This window comes from Limulus polyphemus, unplaced genomic scaffold (assembly GCF_000517525.1).
Source record: "Limulus polyphemus unplaced genomic scaffold, Limulus_polyphemus-2.1.2 Scaffold344, whole genome shotgun sequence".
Taxonomy (NCBI): Eukaryota; Metazoa; Arthropoda; class Merostomata; order Xiphosura; family Limulidae; genus Limulus; species Limulus polyphemus.
Genome location: NW_013665954.1, coordinates 474939 through 491406, shown reverse-complemented (window position 1 = coordinate 491406; position 16468 = coordinate 474939). Strand labels below are relative to the sequence as shown.

Here is a 16468-nt window from a genome sequence, read left to right as displayed (position 1 = left end):
GCCACTTCTGCAGTCGTTAATCTGGGATCCATTTCGATGCTCCTCTTGACACTGACAAGAAGAGCAATGATTTAGATGTCTGGTAGAGGAACGACAAGAAAAAGATGAAGGCCTGGAACCTGGAATGGGAAGGTAAGGAGTACACCAATTCCATATGATGAACAGAAGTAAAGGGCAAGGTCAAGAAAGAAAAACCTGAGAAGATAATGAGGACTGAAGCCATATAATGTCAGTCCAGGTTATCATGGAGAAATGGGTACCATTGAAGACATCTGGGCAAAGAAAGGAAGCCTGATGAATACCATGTATACAACGAGGAGGAACAATGTAAGGGATAGAGCAGAAGTGAAACAGATGAAGCTTGCAAAGAGAAGGGAATGAACACCTACAGAAAACTATCTGAAGCATGAAGAAGTGCCTCAGACAAAACATGGATGTAAGCAAGGAGTAATGTATATCAGGTTTTAGTTGAGCCAGATTCTTTACAGTACATGTCTGTGACTTGTTGGCAATAATTTTCCATAATAAATGAAAAGCACACAGTCCACTTGTTTTAAAATTATATATTAAAAGCCAAACTTATATACAAATGTTCATTACACTGTTGGTTATTACTGCTGTATCCAGATCATTAAAATAATTCTCTTTTTTGTCAAATTCCATTCAGGGTGGTTCACTTACTTTAGAACACAATTTGACAATACAAATTATTTTCCCTGCTTTGTTGTTACAATACAATTTGTGATAATTTCATTTGAAAAATCACCATGATATACTCTTTTTGGCTAAACTCACAATCATGCAGTCTAGATCTAACTAACTAACTACATTCAAACTACATTTTGGAAGCATATTTATAGCCTGATCTGAGGCCTAGAACTTTCCACACACTACAAGATATTATGATGCAATAATACCCAATTAAAGCAACTAGGAAAATTTAGAATGTTCTAGTAACATGATGTAATAATACACAACATTCGCCAATTCACAAGTGAACTTCACAACGTATGATTCTAAAACAGGTATGTAAACAAACCTGTGATAAGCTATCATTTCTAAAAATAAGTAAATTTAATACTTGTGCTTCACTTAAACCATCTAAATCATAGCATTCACATTAAATTTACACAATTGCATATATCTAACAATGAGAAAATGACAAAAATGGGGAACCAGAGAGCAAAATAGAACATAAGAGGTCTGATCCTCAAGAGCTGGCCAAATAGATACTAAGGACAGGGAATCAAGAAAAGCAAAGGAAGAAAGTCCACAAGTCAGGACAAAAACAGTCACAAATGTGAGGAGGCTGAGGCAATTGGGTGTGAGAGAAGAGCTATTAGAGAAAGGAAACAGAATGAATCCAATAACGAGCAAGGAGGAATGACAAGGTAAACCTCAAGAAATGTGGATCATGGAGTAAAAATTGAGAAATAGGAAAGAAAACAGACAAAAAGATAGGGGAAGGAACATAACTGGGAATGAAATCCAGAAAGAGATTGGAAGGTTGTTTCTCGAATGGTAAGGCACTACCCAAATGAGGTGAAAGTCATGGTCCAATACATCATTCCTGATTGAGGAGAAAGATATTTGGCCAATCAGATGGAAGTACGAGGCCCAGTAGGCATGTTATAATCTGCAACACGTTGAACAATGGAAGTATTGTCCCTGACAGTTAGCAAGCCTCCAAAAACCATAGTTGAAATAAGGATTGTGTGTGAATAACGTCACTCACACAGGACTATGTATATGTTACCATCATTTGAGAATGCACTATAAAATTTAAAGATTTTGAAAGAAAAGCCAAAGGAAATGAAAATCAAAGTTTCGTTAACAATGCAAAACTTAATACACTGAATACAGATGAGAAATTAAACATGTCTTGTCAATACAATGCCAAGGAGAAGAATGAAGTATTCATAAGTGAAGGTGCATAGGAAGAGTTACTGCCGTGGAGGTTTGTCACCCTCCTATTGGTTGAGGGTTTTTGTAACATGATAACTTCATCATGCACCAGTGCAGCTTACATTAAAACATGTGAAATTAGGTGCGAGTTCCTTCAAGGCAACTGATCGCAAATCTCTTAGGTAGATGCATAAGGAAGACAGCTTTTCTGTGTGAGGAGGCAATATATTGTCTCAGAAAATTAAATCATGGGAAGTGTAGCTCTACTGTTTAGCTTTGTGTATCCAATTCACATTTCTGCCTATTATCTAGAACTTTAAAATATAATTTCTACATTTTTCAAAAATATTTATGTAATGTACAAATTAGATATGATCATCACTATGTTACAGCTAGTAATAATAATTGATCCTTTTTTCATATGATCTGTTAGTCTTTTATGCAATAAATGAGACTTAAATAATTAAACAGTGCAATAAATTTACTCAAACTCAGTCTTGACATAAAACACTGAAATAAATACAATAAAAGTACATACAATATCATACAGTTAAATACATCAAACTTATTAATAATGGAAGCCAAAGATGAATGTGTAAAATAAACTACAAAGTCAATATCTAAAACAGTACCACTCTCTCTTTTGTTTTTCAATCTTGTAATTTACTGATAACTCTTTTTCCAGGGGCAATATTTTAACTTCACATGTATTGTAAATACTACACAAAGGACCAGTATGTTATGTGTTTGTGTGTCAATATTCTTTTATTACTGTATTAGTGAATAATATTATATGACTGTTTACAACTACATCTTAAAGATTTTACAGTTGCACAGTAATCAGCCATGAATGTTGTAAAATGTTGAACACAAATCCTACTTGTAACCTGCTTTATGTATAATAATATCTTTTATAATTTTGCAGAAATTAAAACTTACATAAGACTTTGTATCCTGGTCATTTGTATTTGTAATCTGCAGCTTAATTAAAAACCTGAAAAGATACAAGTACATTTTTACATACACTAAACCTCTGCCTGAAACAGTTCTAGTAAACTTATAAAATTTAAATAGTACTTGAGTTTTCAAAATGATTTAAAATTAAGCAAATGCACTGTAAATGTTCCTCCTGTAAAAATTTTTCACAGTTAATTTAACACCTCTATAAAACTTCCAATTAATCTCTCTTTCTCTATTCCTACAAAAGTAAGCCACTTGTAACAGAACATGTTATTTAAAAGCTTATTACTTTGAATAAAATATGTACATATATATATATATATATATCTAAAGTTATTGTTTACACCTACAATGTTCATGCACATATACAGTACACGTACATTACTTTAAAATATACTCAGCGTGGGCTTAAACACACAACTAAGGAGAAGTGAATAAGATCCAAGACAATATTTAACTTGAGAAAAGCTGCTATCATATGAATTCCACAATTGATATTTTAGGTAGAGCCTGAGTTACATACACACCAGAAAAGAAAGGTGTTGTTCTACAGTAATAAATGTGTGAGTAACAGACATTATATTTTAGAAGTTAAAAGAATTAGGTACTATGGGTATCATAGTATGAGCAATGCGAAAATGCTCAATAAAAAGACAAAATATCACTGATGAACTTGATGACAATTTTCAATAAAGACAAAGAACAAATGAATATAAGAAAATTCTCAATAAAAAAACAAAATATAACCTTTGTGGTTACAAGAAACTGAATGGAAACTAAAAACACAATACAGAGAGAAAAAAGTAGATTTCAAAGAAAATAGATTAAAAACAAAGCAACTTTTGATCAAGATCTTTGTAACATGAATCTTCAGAGCTATAAAGTATCTAAGCTTATTGAAAGACAATCACAGAGTTAAACTAATAACAACAGAAGTTTGACAGAACATAAATGTCACAGAATCCACCTAATGTAGCTCACAAAAAATTTGTTACAAATAAGAATGGTTGAGCAATGACATTCTTAATATAGGAAGTTATGTATGTGATGCTGAGGCCTCACTGTCCAAAGAAAATAGTACATAAACAACAAAGTATTTGTATGTTTAATCTGAAACTCTACAGAAAACTGAGGGTTAAGTGTAGTTCATAAAAACAATGTTTAGGTCTAATGCTACCTTTGAAACCACTTCTTCCATCATTAATAATGCTCAATCCGATAGCCAAGTTTACACACAATTTCCAAACACTATAATTTGCAAAGTATGATAGGATCAGTCTTAGATTACCCAATGTGACAAATTTTATACATACTTTCCACTGATAAGTAGTAACCATACCATAATCAGCCTGCAAAACAATGGGTAAGAGCTAGGACAAATTTGGATTCCAAAAACAATTGGCATTAGTCTACAGAGGGTTGATTACATTATATTAAAATAATTTTGAAACCGTGCTATTACAATTCATCTCGCAACATTTTGTCATTCTCAATCTGATAATTGTGCATTTTGAAAATAACCCTCCAGTGTAGTTTCCAATTGAAAAGACTGTTGTAAGGCCGTCATGTCAAACAGAAAAAAATGGCAAAATTTCCATTATCTATACTTTGTACAAAGATGATGGTTCCCAGCACCCACTTAAAACTGTCTAATCACAATGAAATCCATTAGCACTACATATGGTAATGTATGTCTTCATATTGAATAACATGCATACTCATTCATTCTCCAACTGCTTCAGGTATGCAATGGCTGAACAGGAGGTATGACTAGAAGCCCTATCTTGATGAATCCAAACCCTATTGGCCTTGTTTCCATACCAAAGGGTACAGAACACTAATCTGATAGTAAGTACATTCCATTTTGACCTTTATATTCACTCTCCTGATTCCTTATTTGCTCCTGGTGCTGCTGTGTCCACCGATCATGAATTCCATTGAAGAAGTATTGCAACATGCAGTATACCACTTTTGGAAATTATTTCACTCATTGATGAGTAAATATTGGCAAGAGACTTGTTACAATTATCAAGATACACATATACTTTGTTGTGTTATCAGTCTTTCTTGGCTACGTATCGTTCATACAATCTTCTACAGTTGGTCTTCCTTTCATGGATTTGTCATGGGTGCAATTTGTGTACAACACCTAATTTGTGTTGCTTTTCCAGGTGGAAATCTTTCTTGATTATGTGGGGCATGTGGACAGCTTTTGCCATTGATCTTTCTGTTACTGGATTCTCACCTGTTACAAGATGCTGCACTTTGCTTACCATGGCTGGGGTAGTACAACTTAATGCAATCTTTTTTTGTTAGTTCTGGAGGTCCAAAGTTGATCAATTTTCCTTTGTTTTCCAATGCCATTAAGTATAAAGTATACCTAAATCTCCAATTTAAACATATTTTATATGACCTCAGTGTATGAACTTTTGTATTGGAAAGAGCTGTTACATATCTTTTCCAAAAGTGATCAGTTTTCAATGGCATCAAATAATGCCAAAATGTATTTCATTTCTGTAGTGCATATTGGTGTATAAAAGACATTTTAATACTAGTAATAAATGACCTTATAACACCAAATTTATTATGTTTTAATTGGCCACTCAATGTTTCACTTTACAGCTTCTTCAGAAGTATTTCAGTAAACTTTGATACAGTCTGTTTTCTGTGGAACAATTCCTGAAGAAGCTGTAAAGTGAAACATTGAGTGCACAATTAAAGAAAAATAACAAATTTGGTGTTATAAGGTAATTCATTATTAGTATCAAAGAGTCAAAATGTATTTCTGATACATGCCCATTGCAACTTTATACTGGCTAATGTTGTCATATGACTTGCTGATTTGATTAATCAAAATTGTTTTCATATAACTATTCAACTCTGTGTAAGAAAAAAGGAAATCAAAATGAAACACTTCCTACTAGGAAAATTATGGTCTGTTACTGGTGATCACTGACAGTTTGTTTTGTTTGTTTTTTGAATTTAGCACAAAGCTACAAGAGGACTATCTGCGCTAGCTGTCCCTAATTTAGCAGTGTAAGACTAGAAGGAAGGCAGCTAGTCATCACCACCCACTGCCAACTATTTTACCAATAGTGGGATTGACTGTCACATTATAACACCCTGATGGCTGAAAGGGCAAACATGTTTGGTGTAATGGGGATTCGAACCCGCGACTCTCCGATTGTGAGCCGAGCACCCTAACTACCTGGCCATGCTGGGCCAATCACTGCCAGAAAAAGCCAATTGGATGTGCTCAATAAGTGCAAAAGCATCAGACTGTGTCTCACTTGACAGATTCTTTCAACGGTGATCAAAATTCTATCTCCAACTGCACAATGTGAAGAATATTACAAAAGTTGTTATAAGACACCAGAATCAGTCATAAAAAAAATAATGATCCTCTATGTGAAAATGAAAGCACTGTTTTGGTGAAGCTTTGAGTACACATTCATGATAATGAATGACTGGAGTGTGAATGATGTGGTCAGATGAGTGGTGTTAAGTCTTTTGTATTTTTGAATCTTGGAGAAGTAAAAATAAAATAATCACATGAAACACTTGATTCTGTTATTCTGATAATTAACATTCAAGGTGCAACCAAATGCTGTTGCTGATCATAACCACCAAACAACAGTAGTTTATATTAAGAATTTCTTAACTCTTTAAACCCATAATTTTTTGCATGTTGTGCTGGAATTATCTTCATGATCTCCTAATAATTATCACCATACATTATAAAATTTCACTTGCCTTAATTTTGTTTTACCCTTCAGCATTAGGAATACCCACATGAAGCACTGTTGAGTTAATAGCCTCAAACCTCTCTCTGTTGCACAAATTGGTGTCACCGTCCAATGGGTAAATCAAGAATTTTCATCTGGACACCGGCAGTGCCCGCTCAGATTTAAGGAGTTAAAACAGAACAGTTGGCCCATTTTGAATCACTGAATCTAGAACACATCAACTTAATAAGCCATTCAAATAATACCGAGACAGAACGATGTGTATTGTACAGTAGCACAACTTAATGCAACTAAAGCTACGCTAAGCTAGCATGTTTGAACAATGTTTTGTTGCTACTACAATTTGTGTTGCATGCTCTGACTGGTTCTGAAAGGTCTGTTGAGCAATGTTAATTGAGAGGTTCCACTTCTAAGATGTGTGAATAACTTATGGAAGCACAGCAGTGAAAATATCAGGTTTTTCCTAGCCTCAGGAAGCAAAATAACCTGATCTCAATCCAAAAATTGAGCATCTTTGGAATAAGCATGAACATGTATATATTCTCATCTGTCTACCCACTGCACACCATACTTTTGGATGAATGAGCCATACAACAATTGAGCAAGATAGCATCTGGCAGCTTTTGAAGGCCAAATTGAGTTTGTAACTGTGGCAAAAGTCCAATTCATTATAAAGAGGAAGTCTAATAAAAACAATCATCAGTTGAAAAAATATTGTCATTTTGTACTTCTAGCAAATAATACATTTTCTTGAAACACCTTGATAAACACCTACCTAATTAGTTGCAGTATTTGGACAGGCTGTTGTTCTAAATTATCACCCTCCAGTTGCAATATTTCAGTAAGTTCTGTAGTTGGTTTATCTCCTACACCAAGGTGAGCTCTGATACAATCCAAGTAATCCCAGAAATCACAAAACTGTTGAGGACTTGTCAGCTGTTTGTCAGTTGTGGTTTTTGAAATACTAACTAGCATTTTTTCTACTGAAGCTTCTGGAGATATTGCAGTCATGATACACAGCTGTATCCATCCATAAGTTTTGAATTTGTGAAATAATTCTGAATTAGTTACTTCTATAAAATAACAACAAAAGCCTTTTCTAACTGTGTTGATCAAAAATATTTTAGTAGAGATCAGAAATGTAGCCATTTGTGAAAAAATAATGAAATTTGATTATCAGTTTAATTCAATGTCACATGTTCATTAGATAAATACTGATGTTTTTAAAAATTGTTTACAATGTTTTAATTGGAAATAATTATAATTTTGAACAAAATGCTTCGTAGGCATTGTAAAAAACTAAACTGGTTGAAAAACATATGTCAACATAATATTGTAAAAGATATCCCCAAAAAATTATTTAGGTTACAGATACATTATTACTTAATTTCTGTAGTGCATACTGGTGTATAGAATATATTTTAACAATAGAAATAAATGACCTTATAACACCAAAATGAAGTCTTGTACTGCCAGTAACGGTTTGTGATTTAGTAGAACACTCCTGAAGAAGTTATAAAGTTAAAAGTTGAGTGTCCCATTAAAGAATTATAACAAATTTGGTGTTATAAGGTAATATATTTCTAGAATTGAAGTAACATATAGGTTTCAATTTTATCTTTCAATTAAAGAAATTTTACGCTTACTGTTTTCTGGGTTGAAACTAGTGTTAGTGATGATTATATTAAAGAATAATAAAGTTTGTGTTTTGTATAACTTATGCAAAATACCTGTTAGTAGTCACAGAGGAACAATATATGTTGTTTATATAATAGACAATAGCTTCTTTACAACCTAATTTCAGCACTACTTTTTATATAATACTACTGTAAATATTTGAAACTAAGTAACTGAAAGTATTCTATATACTTTAATTGGTTTTAAGATTTAGTAAAAAATATAACAAAACTTCCCAAAACATATTTCTAAGAACAGAAAATAGTTTGTGTTTGTTTGTAGTTAAGCACAAAGCTACCTGATGGACTATCTGTGGTGTGCCCACCATGGGTACTGAAACTAGGGTTTTAATGTTGTAAACCTTCAAACTTACTGCTGAACCACTAGGAGGGTAAAAAATAAAGCCAAGTATCTTAATTTTTCAAGGCTCTGTGAAAAACATTGATAAACTAGACAAATAATCTCAATGGTAACATACATTTTCATTCGCATAAAATTTTATAGTGGTTGTTTTAAGATAATAGTTTATAAATTTATAAGCAACCTCTTTATTTCAACTTCTTGCATTATTCAAATTATGTACAAGCATCAAGCTCACATTTAAAACCTGTAAGAATTGTTTTGTAAATATTATGAAGGAGGTGATGGATAGATACTAAACATTTATTTAATAGCATGTTAAGATGTTCACGAGACTTCAGAAGCAAAATTTTCCTCATGAAATGCTTTAATCTCTCAACTGAAGAATGACTTTTAATAGACTGTTTGCTTATTCATTTTTGAAATTTTGTGCAAAGCCATACGAAGGCTATCTGCACTAGTCATTCCCAATTCAGCAGTGACAGATTAGAAAGAAGGCAGTTAGTCAACATTACCCACTGCAATCTCTTGGGCTATTCTATTACCAATGAATAGTAGGATTCACTGTAACATTATTATGCTACCACAGCTGAAAGGGCAAACATGTTCAGTGACAGGGATTTGAACCCGGGACGCTCAGATTGAATGTCAAGCATCTTATTCACCAGGCTAAGCCAGACTTTAACTGTGTTTGTAAAGAATAAAATATTATGTCCCATAACTTTCACAATTTTTCTGGCTTTCTAAGTATGTGAGAAGAGCCATTAAAAATTCACCTTGGCTTGTCAATGTGTTTCCTGCAGGAATCAAGCTTGAACTGAAAGCAACATTGACAATTCTCTACATGGAAAACAATGTAACATAATATATCATTTGATAGATGAAAAATTGGCTTTCTATTGGTTTTAAATAATACAGTATTGAACATCAGAGAGAACTATTGGCAATTTCTGAAAGTTAGGATGTGACAGGTGGGTGTGGCAAGAAGGGTCTATTTTCTATTTTGATGACTCTGTAAACAAATAAGATTGAAAGCTATGAAAATTATGCTTTGTTTGAACAATGATGATATTATAATGAGTAATTTACGTTAAATTTTGTACTTCTTGGTGGGTTGGTAAATAAATTAGAGAAGAGGGATGTCTAGAAAGCAAATGTCACAATTCTCATACTGGGGAAATTCTAGATTTTTTAAAAATATTGTCTTATAAAAGTAAGAACTTAAAACTTAAATATTATTAAAATATGGATTATTAGCTATGTTTTTATGCTATATTTATTGGTATACCATGAAAAGAAAGTAGTTTAATTAAATTTTGAATGTAATTCACTAAAATCTTGTAACTTGCACAGAAAAAAGATGCCTGTGGAAAGTGGGTTAATTAAAACAATACAGCCTCAAACAAGAAGCCTTAAGTTTTTTTTTGTCTATGATTCTAGTAAACACAACATGATTAAAATTAACTGAGTGTAGTTATATTAAATATTCATAAAATATGTCATAAAGACATAATTAAAATTCATATTTGTTTAAGAGAATGCAGAGATGTCTTCCTATAAATTTTTACCCCCTCCCCCTCAAAAAGGATGTAAAGGCTACCATGTGTAAACTTCTGAAAATGTGACAAAAAAAAAAAAACAACATTAAGATAAGTGTATTTATTGAATGTGCTGCCAAGCCAAATTTTGTAGTTCCACATGAAAAACAAGGCTCAATTTATATTACAACTCTTCTTTTATGACTTTTTAACATGCATATTTCATTTTTAGTTTGGTGGTAAATAGGTTCCAATACAAAAAATTAAAAATATAGGAGAAAGGAAAATTATTAAAAAAGCATTAAGCAGTCAATAGAATTTTGCTTATATATTTCATTAAGGAAATAAAAGGTCCAAGAACTGTATGTATTTCGTGTAGAAAGAATGTTATTACAAAAAAAATAATTTTGTAAACATTAAAAGATATTTCTGTATGCAGACAATTTTTTAAGCTATTATATCACTTGGCAGTTAGCAACAAAATGAAGAGTTAATAAAGAAATGCTTTGAAATGATGTACAGAGATACAGAAAACTATTATAAGCACACAACAGTAAGACCTGGCAGGAGTCACAACAGCAAGGGCTCAAAGCCCCAAGAATCACTAGAGCTTCACAGACCCTTCCAACAGTACCCCCTCTCCAACACCCCTGATTTCCTGTTTTTTCTGTGGCAATATTGCTGCTGCAATGATTGTAAGATGTAAAATTAAATGCCAGAAGTTGTCAATGATTTATTGAATATGTTCAGACTGAGAAAAATATTTTTGAATTTGTTTGTCCCCTGGAACAAGAGAAATTCAGGAAGTAATTATCTCATTATTTTGATAGCCCCATTGAAGGTAATAGATATAAAACCAATTTTACAAACTGATTTAGTGTAGAATCTGTAAAAAAAATAGAATAAATTGTATATAAACATAAATAAAAACCCAATAATTTTTTTCATATTTTATTTATCCAACCAATTTTAACTTGTTTTATATTCATTAACATATTAATCTTTGTAATTTTTCTGCCCACTGAAGCACAATTAAGAAAAAAAAGTCTTGCACGATCAACAATAATTTACCATCAAATGTTATTGTGCAACATACTAGATGCCACTGTGCTCATGAATGCAAATACTGTTAACTGATTTATGGGAGAATAGAAAGAATTCTGTAGCTTTCAAAGGAATAGAACAAAAATCCACTATCAGGAATATGAAAAAAGTCATGAGAAAGAATAAAAAGTTTTCATGCTCTAATTACCCACGAAGTACTTTTAAAATCACCATATTCTAGTTTAAAACATGGCTTCATGAGACCACCCACTGAAAATTTAATATTGAAACTTTTGTTACAAATCATTGGCAAGTTGTTTTCCTCATTTTGAAACTAAGTTCTTTCTTTACAACCAATTTTACAAATTTATTCATCCACAGCTAATTCTTACCCATCCAGGATGAGTGACCAGGTAATGTTTTACACCTTTAAGTCCGAGGGCAATTTCAGCCAATCAAAAAATAGCTGGTAGCCTGCCCTGCAATAACAGCTTCATGTTCAGAATTGGTCATTTTTCACTGTTCTTGTGTGTGTATATATATAAACAAAAAGTGGAATTACTTGCAAGGGGGTGAAGCCTCCAAAATAAGAACCATTTACAGATTCAGAAAAAAAACACAATATATTGAAAAATTCCAATGTTTACGATTAGAAAAATTTCAAAAGAAGTTATATCTATTCGTATATTTATACATTACTGGTTGGTTATCTCAGTATCTGGTATTATCACATTTCAATTGGGCCCCTAAATTATGATGGGGCTCATCAATTCCAGGAGCTATTATTTTCACCCCCTGTAGACTGGGAGATAAAGTCTGAAAACTTGAAGTAAACATGCAGTTAAGCACAACTAGCTTGCTGGGGGTATGCCTACATTAGCTACAGCAAAAAGGGGATAATAATGAGAGGTGCCCCCAAACAATTGGCTATAAGAGTTAGACATAATTGGAAAAGATAGATATAACTTCAGATTTAAAGATTTTGCAATAGTTAACATCCTCACATGAGAAAAACAATTCACTTGTTTAAGTAAAAAAACACAAAAACAAATGTCACTTTATTCAGCATTTTAAGTCAATCTCAAATATACAAGAAAACTTCTGAAATGCACCAAGTGTAAACAATCTGATGGAAAGAGATAAATTAAACCTCATCAAGCTATTACAATCCAGTTAAAGATTTGCCTGTAGAATGTTCTACTTGAACTTTATCAATTTACACAGTTTAAATTAAAAGGCATTTGCAATGCTTTTCCTACGATTGGTTTTAGGTAGCTTTAACAACTGAAAACATCATTCAATCTTAATATAAATAAACAGTTCTTAGCTACCCACAATCATTCAAGATTTGTGGAAAATTATATTATTTCATTCTGTGTTGAAACTTAGCTAAGCAATACATAAAAATTAACAGGAAATGAGTATACTTGAAAATCATAAACAGTAAATTATAGTTGATAGACAATATCATAAAAATACAATAAGCTGAGGAAAAATAAGAACTTACCTTTACTGGTTCCAGAACTACTAGGTGGTCATACCATGTTATGAGACTGGAACAAAATTCTATTCATTAAAATCTCAAGGAAGTAGAATTTAAAAAAAAAAATTAGAAAAATGTAAACATCATGTCTAAAACAATCAACTAATCAAACATTTGTTATGATACAAATTTCTTTTACAAATTTGTTGGATGCCTAAAAACAAGTTTACTACATTTCATTGCAGGAATGAGAAAGACACTGACCTACACAGTATTTTATAAAATTAGATGATTACGACATTAAATAGTACAATCCAACTGTACTATAATTTCTTGGGAAATAATGAAAGTAAGCCTTAAGAATATTTTATCAAAATGAATGAAAAAAGACCCACTTGTGCAATCTGGTAACTTCCATGTGCAACTTGTGTACTGTGTGAAGTAAAATATACCACTGACATAAATTGATGATACGCTTGAGGTACAGTTGTGACTTTTATGGTAAGGCAATCACATTTTAAACCATTACCACTAAATGCACACACTTGCTGTAATGGACATGGCAAAGTAAATTACAGCTATTTTTTTTACTACTTGTAAGAATATTTTCAGTAACTGACACACATTGTTTTAGCAATGCTTAGAATATTTAAATTGTTTGTAGTTGTTTAGAAGTGTAATTTTTTCATTATATAAAATAGAAATTTTGCAAAAATTTATTTCAAAACAAATAAAATTTTGCAAGTTATTGAAAATAATGATAAATAAAATGGTCACATTTAATAGTTCCATCATTCACACTTTCCTGAACTTTCTTTCTACATTTTGTTTTTGGTGGACAATCAGCAAATGGACAAGAAATGTTTTCTGCTAAAATGATGAGTTAAGTGTTCACTGTACTAACTTTATACATTTAACTGGTTTGAAAAAATCATATAATCAATTAATACAATATATTTGCTAAAATACAGTATCATTATTTATACTGAGGTAATATTCTTTTAATAGAAATTCAAACATTACTTACAAAAATGTTTTGCCACGTGAAATTTTGTTTTGATATTTTCTGAATACTGAAAAATTATAGCACCGGTAATACACAAAAATACTGTAATTTATTCAAGCAAATAAAGCATACTATGTGAACATAAAAATAATTAGATTTATGTGAGTCAAAATCTGAAACCATTTGTATCCTACATTGTTGACAATTTGTTTTAGCAATGCTTAGAATATTTAAATTGTTTGTAGTTGTTTAGAAGTGTAATTTTTTCATTATATAAAATAGAAATTTTGCAAAAATTTATTTCAAAACAAATAAAATTAGAACAGATGAAATTATACAGCCACAGTGGCCAAAAACAAATGACAGAAAGAAAAATTAATTTTCTATAATCAAAATCATTATATCCACAGAAAAGTAGGATGAAATATATTGGATACTCCAAATTTCACAGTTCTTTGTTTTCTGGTAAGTTACTGACAGATATCTTTTTAAACCACACTGTTTAACAGTGACAAACTCTCCTATAAGAATGATTTTTACTTCATGATAAAAAGCCTCAAAGTTTGTATGATTGGAACAAAACTACTATGGTGAAACAAAGTCTGGAGAATATAAGTGACTTCTAATAACAAAAGCCTAATAGAGTAAATTGAATATTGCAAATCAAAAATTAAAAAAATAATAATTGAATCATATATGTTATGTTTTGATCTTTTAATCTTCCATACTGCAAAAACTACTGTATACAATTTACTTTTCTAAACACAATAAACGTTTAATATTTACAATATATTTGCTGCCATAAAACTAAGTTATTTTTCAACTTCTTTTAAAACTGTGATGTTATTGAAATATTGAATATAAAAGTAAAACTGATTGATCACAGTTAAAATTTCATAAACATCTAGAGAATTAAGAATTTCTGGTATTTAACTTAAAATATTCAAATAGCAATATACTTACTTTTGAGTCCAACACACTAAAGCTCTGTTTGGTGAAGAACATATTCCAAAAGGAGACCACTTGGGATGGATAACTTCTTGAAGAATTTCTTCTTGATGAAAAATCAATTCTAGAACAGTTCCAGATAATTGTAATAAATTTCATGAAAAGCTTGCTACAACCTAATACTAACATTTAAATGAAGACTGGCAAGATCAATGATCAAAAGTGAATATAACAGTGAGTATTTAAGTAGAATGTCATTTACATTTTGTTAAGAAAGGATGCTGTTGTATATAAAAATGATGATTATAAAAGTTATTTTCACTTGTTTGAATACTATATCAGAATTTCACGTAGATTATGATTCTATTAGAATATTTTGCCTTTTCGTAGCATTATTTCTGGAGAAAGAAAAAAAAAGGAATGTACTAGTGGAATAAAAAAAAGCAAGTAAGCAAACCTTTTTCATCATAAGTACACAGTTTTCAGTGTTCAAATTAGTTTTTTTAACAGATGAATATCTTCACAGATATATGATCGTGGGATGACCATTAGTTAGGTAGTAGTTTTTCTTGTGGCAAGTTCTAATTGTTTTCTCATCTTGGTTTTGTACTCAAGACCTCTCACACAAAGGAAGAGACTCTACTAATGTGAGTTAAAGGGTTAAATCAATAGCACTTGCTGGTAAGGCACTTTTTTAACAGTTCTAGTTATCACAATATTACTGTGAATATACTATGTTATAGGAGGTGAATGTGGAATGTGAACTATTAATCAAGTAATTTTATATATATATATATTAAATTTTTTTTTATTCTTGTTACATGAATCTAATTTCACTTGGGATATTTCTGGAATCATAAAGGTCACTCTGAATGATCACTTTAAGACTACTTATTAACAGCTGATTTACAAAGCTTGTTTTTGGTTGTTGTTTTTTTAATTCTAGTTCTCTAGTTTGTATTATAACAGGTACGATAAAGTCATTCATTATTAGCAAATCCTGCTTTCTTTCGGCACAGAAATACATTTAGAGTTGTTAATGATACACCATTTTTTGTGCTAAGAATAGTAAAATTTGTATCAGTGTTGCTGAATTTGTAGAAACATACAAATATCCATGCTGATGTCTACATCATCTGAAAAGAAGCTAGAAAGTAACTTAGTTAGAACATCCACTAACTGTCTAGTGAAAACCTGAAAAAGATGAATTTTTATTCATTCTATTAACTCTCTCAACATGGGGTCGGTCAATTTGACCGATTCACATGACCTTTTGTACTCGTTTAAAGTCTTTATAAATTTAATACTTATAATTCTCAATATATTGGGTATACCTTCACGAAACTTGGCAGTCTTTCAGTTAATATTACAAGTCTTTCACATACAAAAAGTCGTATCTCTAAGTGAAGTATTTTTAATAAAATAAAATAAAGATTTGTCTATGAATATATTGAGTATTTGTTTTGAATAGTCTGTGTGCAAAGTAATTTTCATTTTAAAATTAAAAATGCTTTTCATCATCTCAAAAATCTCAAATTTCCTTTGTGTAATCCCTAAAACCTCCTAAATGCATTTCAAACGTTTTTTGTCACTAAATCCTTATAGTTTATATGTTATTTTCTCTACCCTATCACAAAATGGGATTAGTCAATTTGACTGACCTGGTAACCATAAAAAAGTCAAAATGAACCTAAATTAACCTTTTTTTTCTTTCTAGAATGACTTTAAGTTGCAACATGAAACTACATTCGTTTATTCTAAGTAGCTTTAAGTTCGTAACATTATACATCTATTTATAATT

General features: G+C 31.2%; 1 protein-coding gene across 1 annotated transcript in view; it reads right to left on the bottom strand.

Moving 5' to 3' along the window:
- Window positions 1-16468, bottom strand: part of LOC106457549 (general transcription factor 3C polypeptide 4-like) — a 49374-nt gene that overhangs the window by 3679 nt on the left and 29227 nt on the right. The window contains exons 10-13 of the mRNA XM_022383525.1: window positions 14683-14791; window positions 12738-12783; window positions 7387-7631; window positions 2845-2899 (exon numbers count right to left, since the gene is read on the bottom strand). Coding sequence (XP_022239233.1) covers window positions 2845-2899; window positions 7387-7631; window positions 12738-12783; window positions 14683-14791 — 455 coding nt within the window. The remainder of the gene's footprint in view (window positions 1-2844; window positions 2900-7386; window positions 7632-12737; window positions 12784-14682; window positions 14792-16468) is intronic.